This window comes from Helianthus annuus, chromosome 11, assembly GCF_002127325.2.
Source record: "Helianthus annuus cultivar XRQ/B chromosome 11, HanXRQr2.0-SUNRISE, whole genome shotgun sequence".
NCBI lineage: Eukaryota > Viridiplantae > Streptophyta > Magnoliopsida > Asterales > Asteraceae > Helianthus > Helianthus annuus.
In genome coordinates this window covers 36,745,973-36,760,270 of record NC_035443.2, presented here as the reverse complement: position 1 = coordinate 36,760,270, position 14,298 = coordinate 36,745,973, and the positions used below count along the sequence as shown (strand labels likewise).

At 41.6% G+C, this 14,298-nt stretch overlaps 2 protein-coding genes across 2 annotated transcripts; one reads left to right on the top strand and one right to left on the bottom strand.

The window, feature by feature from the left end:
- Positions 1-7,399: 7,399 nt before the first annotated feature.
- On the bottom strand, positions 7,400-8,281 carry LOC110924059. The gene has a single exon (XM_022168100.1). It carries the CDS (start codon positions 8,279-8,281, stop codon positions 7,400-7,402), a length of 882 nt encoding a protein of 293 aa, XP_022023792.1.
- A 3,348-nt stretch (positions 8,282-11,629) lies between these two features.
- On the top strand, positions 11,630-13,179 carry LOC110924058. Its single transcript, XM_022168099.1, has 3 exons — positions 11,630-12,307; positions 12,505-12,830; positions 12,924-13,179. Exons 1-3 carry the CDS (start codon positions 11,630-11,632, stop codon positions 13,177-13,179), a joined length of 1,260 nt encoding a protein of 419 aa, XP_022023791.1.
- Positions 13,180-14,298: the final 1,119 nt, after the last annotated feature.

Sequence of the window (14,298 nt, the reverse complement as noted above, 5' to 3'; positions counted from 1 at the left end):
TGTACTTCCAAATTTCTAATGGCGGCAATGGCAAGCACCAACCTGATGGATGTTATTCGTGCAATCAAGTTTGATTAAACGACGAATGGAATTATAATTTACGTGACCTAGTCTACCATGCCATAAATTAGAAGACTCAATCAAATAAGTAGAACTAGTAGCGTTTTCTTTCATTGCATTCACGACAATTACATTCAGTTTAAACATTCCATTGAGGGCATAGCCCTTACCAACATAAACACCATTTTTGGTCAACACGACCTTATCCGACTCAATTACCATTTTGAACCCAAACTTGTTCAACTGCCATCCCGACACAAGGTTCTTACGAATTTCGGGAACATACAACACATTGGACAAAGTGAGTTCCTTTCCCGAAGTCATCTTCAAAACTACGTTACCCTCGCCTTTTATTTCCGCCGTGGCAGAATTTCCCATGAAAACCTTTTCTCCATTAGTCACCTCCTTGAAGGTGTTGAAAAGGCTTTTGTCAAAGCACACATGTCGAGTAGCCCCCGTATCGACCCACCAATCCTTGTTATTTTGCCCAACTATGTTCACTTCCGTGACCAAGATCGAGAGGTCCGTGACCATGGCAACAAGCTTATCGACTTCATCTACCATGTTCACTTGTTGAGCATTTTCCTTTGTTTTGTATTTGCGATCCAAAGACTCCCACAATTCTTTGGCAGTCTTGGCTTTGCAATACACATTATACAATGTGTCCACCAAACCATTCAAGATAAAGTTGCGGCACAGGAAATCCGAATGATTCCAAGCATGCATCGCGCTCACAGTTTGAGCATCCATCTCCCCTTCCTCAACATGGGGTTTCGGTTCAGTCAAGAACCTTGCCAGATTCAGCGTGGTCAGATAAAAGAACATCTTTTGCTGCCACTGTTTGAAATTCACACCATTGAATTTCTCTGGTTTTTCAGCATGCGAAACTGCATTAGGCAGTGGTGCAACCAGACCAGTTGTTACAGCAACAGCGGAAGTCATGACAGCAGTCACGACTGTAGAAACAGCAGTGGTCACAGGGGTATCCATTCTGAAAAATAAAAGGAACAATCAGTAAATAAAATCTGTTTAAGTTTGTTACAAAATAACCACTGTTTTTGAACCACTGATTAGAAACCACTGATCAGTTTGATAAACTACTGATCAGTTTGACTAACCACTGATGAACTTAACTACTGATCAGTTTAAACACTGATCAGTCCAACCGCTGATCAACCACTGTCTATTAGAAGCAGTGGCAAGTTGAAACAGAACCACTGATGAGAACAGTGGTTAGAGAAGATTGCAAATAGAAGTAAAAAGAAACAGTAAACGATTTAACCGGGCTTGTGTTTGACACAATTCCCTTAAACAGATTCGCCGTCTGTTCCCAGGGTACGCCGGTTCGAAACAGCACCGAGCGCTGCCGGACTTGAACACTTGCCTGAAAAATAAACCGGAGAATGTTGCAGAGAGATCGAGAGAAGAGATTGTATTTCGGTGTGTCTCACTGTGTTGGTCTGCATTGGGTTTTATAGGCACAGATCATAACTGATTCTGGCCTCATCATTGCAGAGAATTAAAGTTAGTCGGTTTCAAAACTTATGCCTCATCATTGCAGAGAATTAACTCACATAATGGCTCAGCGGTTTCGAAACTGAATAGTATAATGGTTCTCATTAAAACTGAAAATCATTTCAGTTAAAGACCCATTAAGACCAACCGTTTTAAAGACTAAAAAATAATTAGTCAGTCTCGAGTGCAAAAACTGTCTCCCGTGAGCCCGGGTTTTCGGAGCTGCATTCGTGTCCGCAGGACGTGCGGGCGTACACGAGTTCAACTAAATCCGGTTCCATTTTTTGCACCCCCCCTGCGTGCGCGCGGGTAGGACTTGTGGTAAAACATGTCATAAGACTTCAAAGGCTTCATTAAGGTTTCTCCTTATATATAGCCTATCTTTTCACTCCAAAACCGATGTGGGACAAAGTGAATTACCAACTTGAGACTTTCATTCACACTAAACTTCCAACAATCCCCCACATGAATGGAGGTCGATCTCAGAACAACATAATTCCTTGTTACATTTCAGCAGTTGAGTTTTGCATACGATAGGTAGGCGTTACCCTTTGAACCTTCGCTCATGAAATGCACTTAGCCCACTAGCTCTGAGTAGAACTCGATGTCTTTGAACTCGTCTGCCGTTTGTGTAGACGACAATGCACTTCACACAAGACTCTCCCTGACAAAGTCAAGTCCTCATAGTTATGTTCGTTATGGTCATGAACATGATGCCTGGTTCTGCGAGAGCCATTAGGTATTGTGCCCCAACAATACCCTTCGAAGCGACCCCACTTCTCTCTCACATAGGTGATTCACTATTTATGTTTACTTTAGTCGAATCATTAAAAGCCATAGGCTTAGCCTCACACTTGTCACTTTTAGGAATGGACTAGGAAGTTTATAAATCTTTATAATAAACTACCTTATTAAAACGTAGGGTTATCCCCCCACAGTGACCTTACTTATTCATACAATTAGGTTTTCCTATTGAACTCAATTCTTGGGATCTCCAGTCTATTGAGTTAGGTTTCCATCATATGAACTTCATTTTCCAAGGGCTTCAGTCCCATTCCCATGGACGACTTCTGTACTAACTCTCTACTTAGGCCTTTTGTCAGCGGATCCGCAATATTATCCTTTGACCTCACGTAGTCAACAGTGATAATTCCTGTAGAGATTAGTTGTCGTATCGTATTATGTCTACGTCTGATATGTCTGTTCCTACCATTATACATTGTGCTACGAGCTCTGCCAAGTGCCGATTGGCTATCACAATGTATACAAATGGCCGTTGCCGGCTTAGGCCATCTTGGTATATCCTCAACAAATTGACGTAGCCATTCTGCCTCTTCACCTGCTTTATCTAAAGCGATGAACTCAGATTCCATCGTGGATCTAGCAATAACCGTTTGTTTTGATGATTTCCACGATATCGCTGCACCTCCAAGTGTGAATACATACCCACTTGTTGCTCTGGAATCATTCGTGTCAGATATCCAATTTGCATCACAGTGTCCTTCTATAACTGCTGGATATCTGTTATAATGCAACCCGTATTCTCGAGTGTATCTTAAGTAACGAAGCAACCGAGTGATACAGTTCCAATGCATTGAACTCGGGTTGCTTGTGTATCTACTTAGCTTGCTCACAGCAAATGCTATGTCTGGTCGAGTACAACTCATAAGATACATCAAGCTACCAATAATTCTTGAGTATTCCAACTGGTTTACGGGTTCACCTCTATTCTTGGCTAGATGTTGACTTGTGTCAAGTGGAGTTCTAGCTTCATTAGAGTCATTTGCATTGAACTTCTCAAGAATTTTGTCCACATAGTGGGATTGACTTAAAACAAGTCCATTTTGGGTTCGCGTGATTTTGACCCCCAAAATCACATCCGCCAGACCCATGTCTTTCATGTCAAATCTTGCTTTTAGCATGTTCTTTGTAGAGCCCGGGTTTTCGGAGCTGCATTCGTGTCCGCAGGACGTGCGGGCGTACACGAGTTCAACTAAATCCGGTTCCATTTTTTGCACCCCCCCTGCGTGCGCGCGGGTAGGACTTGTGGTAAAACATGTCATAAGACTTCAAAGGCTTCATTAAGGTTTCTCCTTATATATAGCCTATCTTTTCACTCCAAAACCGATGTGGGACAAAGTGAATTACCAACTTGAGACTTTCATTCACACTAAACTTCCAACAGAGTGTCCGTCAAAAAGTCGAAACTTTGCCATATGGGATTTTCTTGATCACCTTCCTCGTAAATTATAAAGTTGCCTGTATCTAGAAGCTGCCCAATCGGATTCATCACCGATGCTCTTGATGAGTTCGCTGATGACCATAGGATCTTGCCCGTTGTGGCATCCCGGAGAACTAGAACTCCCTGAAGGCTGAGAGTTAGCTCGCCAGAGGTATTTGTAAGTGGTGCGTTCCGGTTGGCTACCCATACAACAGTATGTTTCGATATTTTCTTGTATGAAATTCCGACATAATGGTTGGTAGAGTTGGCGGGGCTAAAGAAACCTAGTTCGAAGGTTTCTTGTGGTGAAACGATGGTTTCGTTATATCTGATGGTTTGGTTTGCAGATAGGGTACTATTGGCAGCATGGATACAAGTTATTGATGTATAAAGTGCAACAAGAAAGCCAAAGATCAACTTGGTCTTTGTGACTCTTGTACCCTCCATTAACGTATCGGTAACCATGCTTTCACGATCTCGAAATACGAACAACTTGATTCCAATATGAGAGTTAAAAACGGAAGTGCATCTTTAGATGGTCTGAGTCCCGTGCAGTATCAAATACGGCATTACGCATCTATTTTCTTTCTTTGAAAGGGAATAGTAGTTTTCCGGCCTTTCGTTGTTAAATATATCATATGATTATATTAAATATCCAATTCTGAAAATTTAACACGTACTCCATTTTAGATGGTCCATTGCAGTATCCATTACGCATATATTTTCTTTCATCATCAATGGAAATCAGTAAAGAAGTCTTAAAGAGTGTGGAGGACTGCATTGAATGGCTGAAAAGAAATCGCCATTAAGAGTCTCCAACAAACAGTGTTTAATGTAGGGTATATCAATTTAACTTTGAATTCCATACCAGCTGGTCATGAAAATAACTCTCATCTTAACCACTGTCAACCCTTGATCCTAATTTCATCTCATCTCATATTAAATATAGACAACTGTACGTAGTGACAATTGACAGATAACTGTATGTGTTTGTTATTGATGATTAAAATCTAATATATATGTGAAAAAGGCAATTCCGCTTATGGATAGGCTTGGTTCGGTTTGATCAAGGGTGGTACGATTATCTCTAAAGGGGTGGAAGGAGGAGATAAAGATCAGTATTTTTTTCTTGAAAGTTAAATTTCATTCAAAAAAACGCCACAAGGAGTCCTCAAAGCGAGGACCCAAGGGCACAAAAAAACCGACATTACAAACGAGAGGTTAAAGGAGAAATACACCAAACATTCCATTCTATGTTTTTCATCTTGGACCTATTACGGATCCAGAAATATGAAGTAGTTTTAATAATCTCCACGACTTCAATCGGTCTCCGGCTTTTACCTTCGAAGTTCCTCTTGTTCCTTTCATTCCAAATCGCCCACATAGTTGTTATAAGGATCCCTTTTAGAATGTATGAGGCCTGGCTCGAAAACTGTTGTGAGTCTACTGTTTTCAGAATGTCCGAGACATCGAACACCATCAGAGGAGCTATTTTACACCACGTCTGAACTCTGGTCCATATCTCCGCCGAGTAAAAACAACCAGTAAAGAGGTGAATCGCCGACTCATCATCCGCATTACATAAGGCGCATGTTTTATTTTGTAGAGGGACGCCCCGTTTGAACAATTCCGTCTTTGTTGGCAAGCGATTAAGGGTAGCTCTCCACGCCATAACTTTACATTTTAGCGGAACCCAACCGGACCAAATCATCTTCCAACTGTTAGTATCAGTCGACCCGTTTGATAGCAGCTTCTTGGCCTTGTTAACCGAAAAAACTCCACTGGAATCAGCGGTCCAACTCCATTTGTCTGCACCTCCTTTCCACTCAAAATCATGTATGTCCGATAATAAACTGAACAGTTCGGACACCTGGTTAGGCGATTCTGGGGCTGCAGACCAGTCCCACGACATGATTTTGCAGCCGTTAACCACCTGTAGTCTGTCCGAAATGGTTGCCCACTTGTTCTTTTCAATTCTAAACAGTTGCGGGTATATGGTACGAAGTGGTTCATCAAAAATCCAAGCATCAATCCAGAAGTTTAAGCTCTTGTCATCGCCCACAGTACCGCTAAAATAACTATTTAACGGTTTGCCATTCCAAAGTTTTTCCCCGGCTCTAGCAATGAACTTCCAGCAACCACTTGAGGATGGCGAATAAGGAAGAAATGACCAAGACCTGTTCGATCCATGGCAGCCCAACACTATCTTTTTCCAAAGGCTAGCTCCTTCTCTCTTGAAACTCCAAGACCATTTGAGTAAAAGAGCATCATTTACGTGAAGCAGTTTTGAGAGACCCAAACCCCCGGACTCTTTAGGAGTAGTAACAACATCCCACGCAACCCAACTTATCTTTTTATCGTCACTCGAACCGGCCCAAAGAAAACGTCGCATAATCGCCTCAATAGTGTCAATAACCTTCTTAGGGGCTTTGTACAATGAGAGATAGTAAATAGGCAAGCTCTCAAGAACCGCCTTAATAAGAATTAAGCGGCCCCCAATGGAAAGATGTCTAGCTTTACAAGAAATCAACCGGTTCCTCACGACTTCAATCACCGAGTTCCAATTCCCAATTTTTGACATCTTGGCTCCCACTTTAATGCCCAAATAAGAAAACGGAAAATCTCCACGCTTACATCCCAAAACCTCCATCATGTTATCAACCTCAAAATCTTTTGTACCAACCACGAATAAGTTAGATTTATGGATGTTTATGCGAAGACCCGAACATAAATAGAAGACTCTAAGTATTCGAGCCGTGCTTTGGATATTATTTCGAGACCAAACACCCATAATGAGGGCGTCGTCCGCGTAGAAAAGGTGGTTGATATTCACTCCATTTGCCGGAAGAGTAATGCCTTCATGAACACCAATAAGTTTTGCTCTATCCAACATCCAAGAAAGGCACTCCATTACAATCAGGAATAAGAATGGCGATAAAGGATCGCCTTGTTGAAGACCCTTTCCGCTAGTAAACTGGAAAGTGGGAGAACCATTGACAAGGATAGAAGCCCGACTTGAGACGAGAATGCCTTTGATCCACGTGCACCATCTAACCGGAAAACCCATTTGAGACATCATAGAGATCAAAAAATGCCAATTGACATTGTCATAAGCTTTTTCGAAATCTATCTTTAATAGGAAAGCCTTTTTCTTCCGTTTTTTCAACCAATCCATTATTTCATTCACCACAAGCGGACCGTCTAAAATAAAACGATCAGATGAAAACGCCGATTGAGATTCTGAGATCACTTTACCTAACACCTTTTTGAGGTGATTAGTAAGGATTTTTTAAATAACCTTACTTATCATCCCAATAAGAGTTATAGGACGATAATCTTTGAGGCCCACCGGCGATTTAACCTTAGGAATCAAGGTTATGAAAGCCGAACCGCAACCCGAATTTATGGTACCTGTGTCATGGAATTCCTCCAAAATTTTGTAAAAATCATCTTCAAGCAAATTCCAGAAGCGTTTGACAAAGCGAAAATTAAAGTCATCTGGTCCGGGCGCCTTATTTGAACCACAGTCGAAAGCCGCATCTCTAATTTCTTGCTTGGAAAAAGGACCCGTCAACAATAAACCATCCATATCAGTTAAGCGCTTCAAACCGGTGCAATTAATTGTAGGACGAAAAGGAGTGTCTTCCCTGAAGTGATCTCTATAAAAACTGAGGACTTCACGCTTGACCAAAACCGGTTTCGAAATCCACTCGTCTTTGATTTGTAGACCCGGAATTGAGTTTCTCGCTTAACTAATCTACCCTTAACAATATTGTGAAAAAAACTCGCGTTCTCGTCGCCAAGAATAGCCCATTTAATCCGCGACTTTTGTCTGATGTCGTGAGATTTCATGAGCTCAATATCTTCTAAGCACTTAACACACTCAGTCCAAACCCAAACATCCGATTCTTCCAAATCTTGGTGCTCCATTAGGACTTCTAGGCTTTCCTTCTCTTGTCTCAAATTGCTTTCATCTTGCCTTTCATTTAGTCTACTGCCTTTAATCCAAACCTTTAGCTTTTCCTTTAAAGCTTTCAATTTGTTAGTTAAATTCACATCGGTCGGGCCCGTGTTAATCCAGTCGCCTAACACCGAGTTTATCACCTCCAAGCAACCCGGTTTATCAATCCAAGAGTCATACCATCTAAAAGGTTTCGGACCGAAATTTGTGTCAACAAGAGAAAGAAGTAACGGAGAGTGGTCCGACTTTTCTCTTTTAAGAGCCCGAACATACCCATTCGACCACTTATTAAAGATGTTTTCACAAACGAAAACTCTATCAATACGGCTCAGTTTACAAACGCCGCGCCGATTGACCATATAAGTATAATTCATGCCTTTCAATTCATATTCCCTGAGACCAGCTTCATCCACAAAATAATTAAAATCCCGAGCACAGACAGGGTCGAAAACTGAATTTTTTCTCTCAGCTTGATCTCTAACCGCGTTAAAATCTTCGAAAATAATCCACCAGCCAGAACCCATTTGAATCACCCGAAGCAGTCTATCCCAAAGATTTCTCTTCAAAGTTTTATTTTGCGGGGCATAAACGTTCAGAAAATTAAACCGACTTTTGCCATCATATAGAAGACCGGAAACAAGTAAAAATTAGGGTCTTTAACAACCGAATCTTTAGAGAAGAATTTTGGGTCCCCAATGCTAAGGATCCCTCCTGAATTACCGTCAGCATCAACGCTATCAAATTCGTGACCCAGACCACCCCAATAATTTGAAACCAACCCCGTCGAAATGTTACTCGACATAGTCTCTTGAAGCCAAATAAACGCCACACCATTATCATTCTTTAAGCGGTTTATCCAAACCGATTTACCCTTAGACCCTATCCCCCGAATATTGACCGAAAGACAATTCATTGCTTACCACTTAGTAACCCTTCTTGGATGATTGACTTTTGAACTAACGATTCATGCTCTCCCAAAGATACTCCCAATTTCTCCCCCAACAACTTGGTCGCTTCAATCTCCTCATTTAGAACAGGAGCTTCGTTGGGTAAGCTAGCTGGTTCGGCTTCGTCGTGATCACCCGATTCATTAGCAGGAGATTCTTCAAGGGAGGAATAGGTTGAGAGTTAAGGTTAAACAGATTGTTAGTAGCAGCCATTGAGTTGTCGTCCAGTGGAATTGACGTATTATTATCCAGGCCCAATAGAGGATTTAACCCAAAGACATCTTCTTCCAAGTATTCATCTAGAGTGTTTTTGGGCTTCTTGCCCAACTTTTGACTCTCATTGCTACTGATATAATTAAAACTGGTCCGGCCCACATCAGCTTTTTTACACTTCTTGCGTTTGATTACATTTGAAAACAAAGGGCTATTTTGGACATTCTCAATCGGGTGATCAAAGTCAAACTCTGCAGCTGGAATGAAACAGTCAGCCGAAAAATCCTCCACAACATTCATAACCTTAAAAGACAATGATTGCTCATTATTAATCGCATTTAATGGGCATTCAACACATTCCTTTTGAACCTGGTCAACAACCGGTTCAACCGGGTCAACCGGGTCCATCGATTGATCAACATCCAGGTCTACTTCCGATTCGCTGTCAGACTCTTCCGACGAATGTTCCGACTGATTTTCCGTCTTGTCATCCTCAGTCAACTCTTCACTAGCCATGTTTTCGTCATCTTGATTTTTAGGAACCTTAGTGAAATCGGGCACCCAGTCACTTGCTTCTTCCACAATCCAGACACGAAACTTCCGGTTCCTCCAAACGAGCATAATCTCCTCGGATATTCTCTTACCATCTCTGACCAAGACACCCACGTATTCGAAGGATAGATCATGGTCGGATTCAGACCTGTTAGCTTTATGCACCACCTTACCGATCATTCCTCCGACGGCATCGATAACTTCATTCGAGACCAAATGTAGAGGGATGCCTTGTACCTTCAACCACGCCACTCATTCGAAGCCCAAGGATTGGCCTTCCCACAAGCTGACTAAAGAAAAAATCTCCTTCATTGTTTCCGCAGCGAAGCGAAACGTTTGAGCCGACTCTGCATCTTCAAAAGAAACCAAGAGATCCAGACCTCCTAAAAATTGCACCTTACCTAGGCCTGGACATATTTCATTGAGATACACGTAAATGTTCTTCAAACTCGTGACATCAGCCATCCTTGTCACAACAGCTACTCCATGCAAAGAAGAAAAAGCATTAATCTTGTCATCTACGTTAATAGTTTTTCCTACTAACATGTCTTTAAAAGGCCATTCCCCTGTCACGTTGTAACCACCGTTTGTAGTCGAACCTTCCCCAACATTACCTTTAGGGTCCGGTATCTTGATAGGCTTCTGCTTGGACATACCTGTATTGATTTCACCATCCTCTAGAACAAACCGTGCTATGTTGAACCAAAGTTTGTTAACCCCAAAACGAATACCCCGAAGGTTTTTCAATAATTCTCCTTTGTCCTTGACATCTAGCATCGAAATAAAACCGAATCGATTCCCTCCCTTGTCTCTTTTCCTTGCAATGTACAGATCAAAAATCTGGCCGTGCGACCTGACCTGAGATGCTAAATCTAGCCCACTGCAGCCATCCGGAAGATTGGTAACAAATAACTTTGTAATGCGACGTTGAACCTCTACCGGAATAGGAGTTTTCCGGCGGTCCATACCGAGTTTAGAATTTAATAGTTTATTTATGATGTTTTTGAATTTGAGTCAAATTAGGATTCCTTGTTAGCCAAGTCATTACTTAGTATAAATAGATAGGTTTTATTATTTGTAGTACGTATCTTTTCTTTATAATCAATAACAAAAAGAGTCGATCAGTTGATCACCTCGTGAGTTCTTGTATGTGTTTTGTTTCTGGTTTAGTATCCAGGCTCTCCCAGTTTAACAAATTGGTATCAGAGCAGACGAAGATCAAAGAGCAGCAACGAAGAGGAAAGGCCGTGGTAGCGTTCGATGATAATCAGCAGGTCAGAAATCATTATCTTGAATCGCAACTCAGTCAATACCAATCGCAGGAAACCGTAGCTGTTCAAGAAATCAATCATGTCGGATTTCCAGGTTATATGCGGTATCAAAAAGCTCAACAATACCAACTATAACACTTGGTCAACGACCATGATGTCTTATCTTCAGGGTCAAGATCTCTGGGAGATTGTGAATGGGTCCGAAACTCAGGTTCCTAGGGTTGACACGAATGGATCAGTCCATAAGTGGAAGGTGAGAGCTGGGAAGGCGATGTTTATCTTATAGACAACGGTGGAGGAAGAGATGCTCGAACATTTACAAGGGATCAAGTATCCAAAGCCGGCCTGGGATATGTTTGCAAAACTGTTTTCGAAGAAGAACGATGCAAGGTTGCAGCTACTCGAAAGCGAGTTGATGATGATATCTCAAGGTGATATGTCTATTCCACAGTACTTTCGAAAAGTAAAAACCCTATGTAGAGAGATTGGAGAACTGGAGGAACAATCTCGTATCGGAGAAGCCATGATGAAAAGAGTCATTATACATGGCTTGAAACCAGAGTACAGGAGTTTTATTACTGCAATACAAGGATGGGCGACTCAACCGACCTTAGTGGAGTTCGAAAATTTGTTAGCCGGCCAAGAGGCCTTGGCTAAACAGCTAGCAGGTGTCTCAATTAAAAAGGAAGACGAAGCACTGTATGCAAATAGTAGCCGAGGGAAGAATTGATCTAGCAGGTATACAAAGAAGCGGTTTGATAAGTCAAAACCGTCCTCAAGTGACCAAAAGAAGGCGCAAGATCAGGATGATTCTAGTGGTGATCAGAAACCAAGGCAAAGCGGAAAACGGTTTCCATACAAGTGTCATAGCTGTGGTAGAAAAGGTCATATGGCGAGAGATTGTAAAAAGAAAGGTCGTGAAGAAGGAAACGTTGCTGTAACCGAAGATGAAGAAGGCTGGAATGTGGATGGGTTACTTGCACAAGACTATGATCAAGATTTTATTGAAGAGCATGCTTTCACCGTTTCAGTGGAACCACAAGTTAACAAGCTGGATGATTGGATAGTCGACTCTGGGTGTTCAAATCACATGACTGGAGAACGAGGTAAGTTATCTAATCCAACTAAGTATTCTGGGAATAGCATTGTAGTAATTGCAGACAACTCTAGACACAACATTGAAAGTATTGGCGATGTTGTGTTTCCCTCTAAAACCGAAGGCAAGGAGTTAGTTCTTACGTATGTGTACCATGTTCCTGGGATGCGGAAAAACTTACTTTCAGTTCCACAAATGACTGATGCTGGGAAGTATGTTGTGTTCGGTCCAAACGATGTTAGAGTATTTGAGAAGTTTGAGACCCCGTCAAAACCAATACTACAAGGTCATAGGAGAGAAAGTGTGTATGTGCTATCCGCTGAAACAACGTATGTTGAAAAGACCAAGAATTCGCAAATAGTTGATCTTTGGCATCAACGCCTAGGTCATGTCGGCTATGAAAAATTGGGCATCATTATGAAGAAAGACTCTGTAGTCGGTTTACCCAAGTTAGAAGTTAATAAAGATGAAGTGTGTGAGGGTGCCAGTTCGGAAAAGCTCATCAGCTACCGTTCAGCCAGTCCACATACAAAGCTACTGCCCCGCTCGAACTAGTTCACACCGATGTGTGTGGACCAATGAAGCAAAAATCGATGAGTGGTATGCAGTATTTTATAACCTTTATTGACGATTATTCACGTTTCGTTTGGGTATTTTTTATGAAACAGAAAAGCGAGGCCCTTGCAAAGTTTAAAGAATTCCGTTTAGAAGCCGAGCGAGTCACTGGTAGAAAAATTAAGTGTCTTCGGTCGGATAATGGTGGGGAATATACAAGTCAAGAATTTGCAAGTTTTCTTAAAAGTTGTAAAATTGGAAGGCAGTTAACATGTGCAAATACACCCCAGCAAAACGGAGTGTCTGAACGAAAGAATCGACATTTACAAGAAGTCTCGGGTAGTTTGCTTCATAATAAAAATATTCCTCAAAGGTTTTGGGCAGAATCGATTAGAATTGCAGCCTATATTATTAATCGAACTCCTCAACAAAGTTTCAGGTATGTTTCTCCTTTCGAATTAATACGTAACAAAAGGCCTAATGTTTTGTACTTTAAAGTCTTTGGTAGTGTTTGTTACGTATTTGTACCTAGTCATCTGAGACAAAAGTTAGATAAAAAGGCGGTTCGTTGTATTTTTGTCGGCTATGATGAAGAGCGCAAAGGATGGAAATGTTGTGACTCGAATACTGGAAAATGCCTTGTTTTGAGGCACGTAGTGTTTGATGAAAATTCTGCTTGGTGGTCACGAGTTAATGATGTTTTACCCGATACAGAAGATTTAACCGAGAAGCTTAAAACTTCATTCGTAAATCTAACCGTTGAAGATGATCCAGAAGTGGAAGTTTAACTTGAGCTGGAGCAAGAAGAACCCAGCTCCAGTGTGCAGCCCATAAATACCAGCGAAAACTCTAGTGTGCAGCCCATAAATACCAACAAAAATCAGCCCAATGCTCCAGTGAATGAGCCCCGTCGATCCAATAGAAACCACAAGCCCAATCGGAGATATGCCAATGTTGCTCTGGTTGAAACTAATGTTGTAGAGCCAAATTCATATGATGAAGCGTGTAAATCAAGCGAGTGGATCAAAGCAATGCAACAAGAACTTGGTGCACTTGCTAAAAATCAAACATGGGAGCTCGTGCCTAAGCCCGAAGACGTGAAGCCGATCTCGTGCAGGTGGGTATACAAGATTAAAAGACGAGCCGATGGTTCAATAGAGAGATACAAGGCCCGTCTAGTCGCTCGAGGTTTTTCACAAGAATACGGGCTCGACTATGATGAAACGTTTAGTCCAGTGGCGAAGTTGACAACAGTTAGAGTGTTAATTGCTTTGGCGGCAAATAAGAATTGGATACTTTGGCAAATGGACGTTAATAACGCGTTCTTATACGGAGATTTGGATAGAGCAATTTACATGGAGCAACCTGTTGGGTTCGAGAATAGGATGAAGCCGGGTTATGTATGTAAGCTCAAGAAGGCGCTTTATGGGCTCAAACAATCGCCGAGAGCGTGGTATGGGAAGATAGCAGAATTTCTCGAGTATAGTGGTTTTACAAGTACTCCAGCCGATGCCAGTTTATTCGTTAAGTCAGTGGGTAACAAAACAGCGGTTGTTCTTGTGTATGTCGATGACTTGGTTATCACCGGTGACCTTGTAGAAGAAATTAATCAGTTGAATGAGAACTTGAACGTTCGTTTTAGGATGAAGGACTTGGGACGATTGAGACATTTCTTGGGTCTGGAGATTGAGTATGAAAATGATGGTATTGTATTACATCAGCAAAAGTATTCCAGGGATTTATTAGTTAAGCATGGCATGATGAAATCCAAAGTTGCAGTCACTCCCATCGATGTAAATACTAAAATTAAAGCTGATGAAGGAGAAGAGTTGGACAATCCAACCGAGTATCGCAAAATTGTTGGAAGCTTAATTTATCTAACTCTTACCAGGCCCGACTTGTCATTC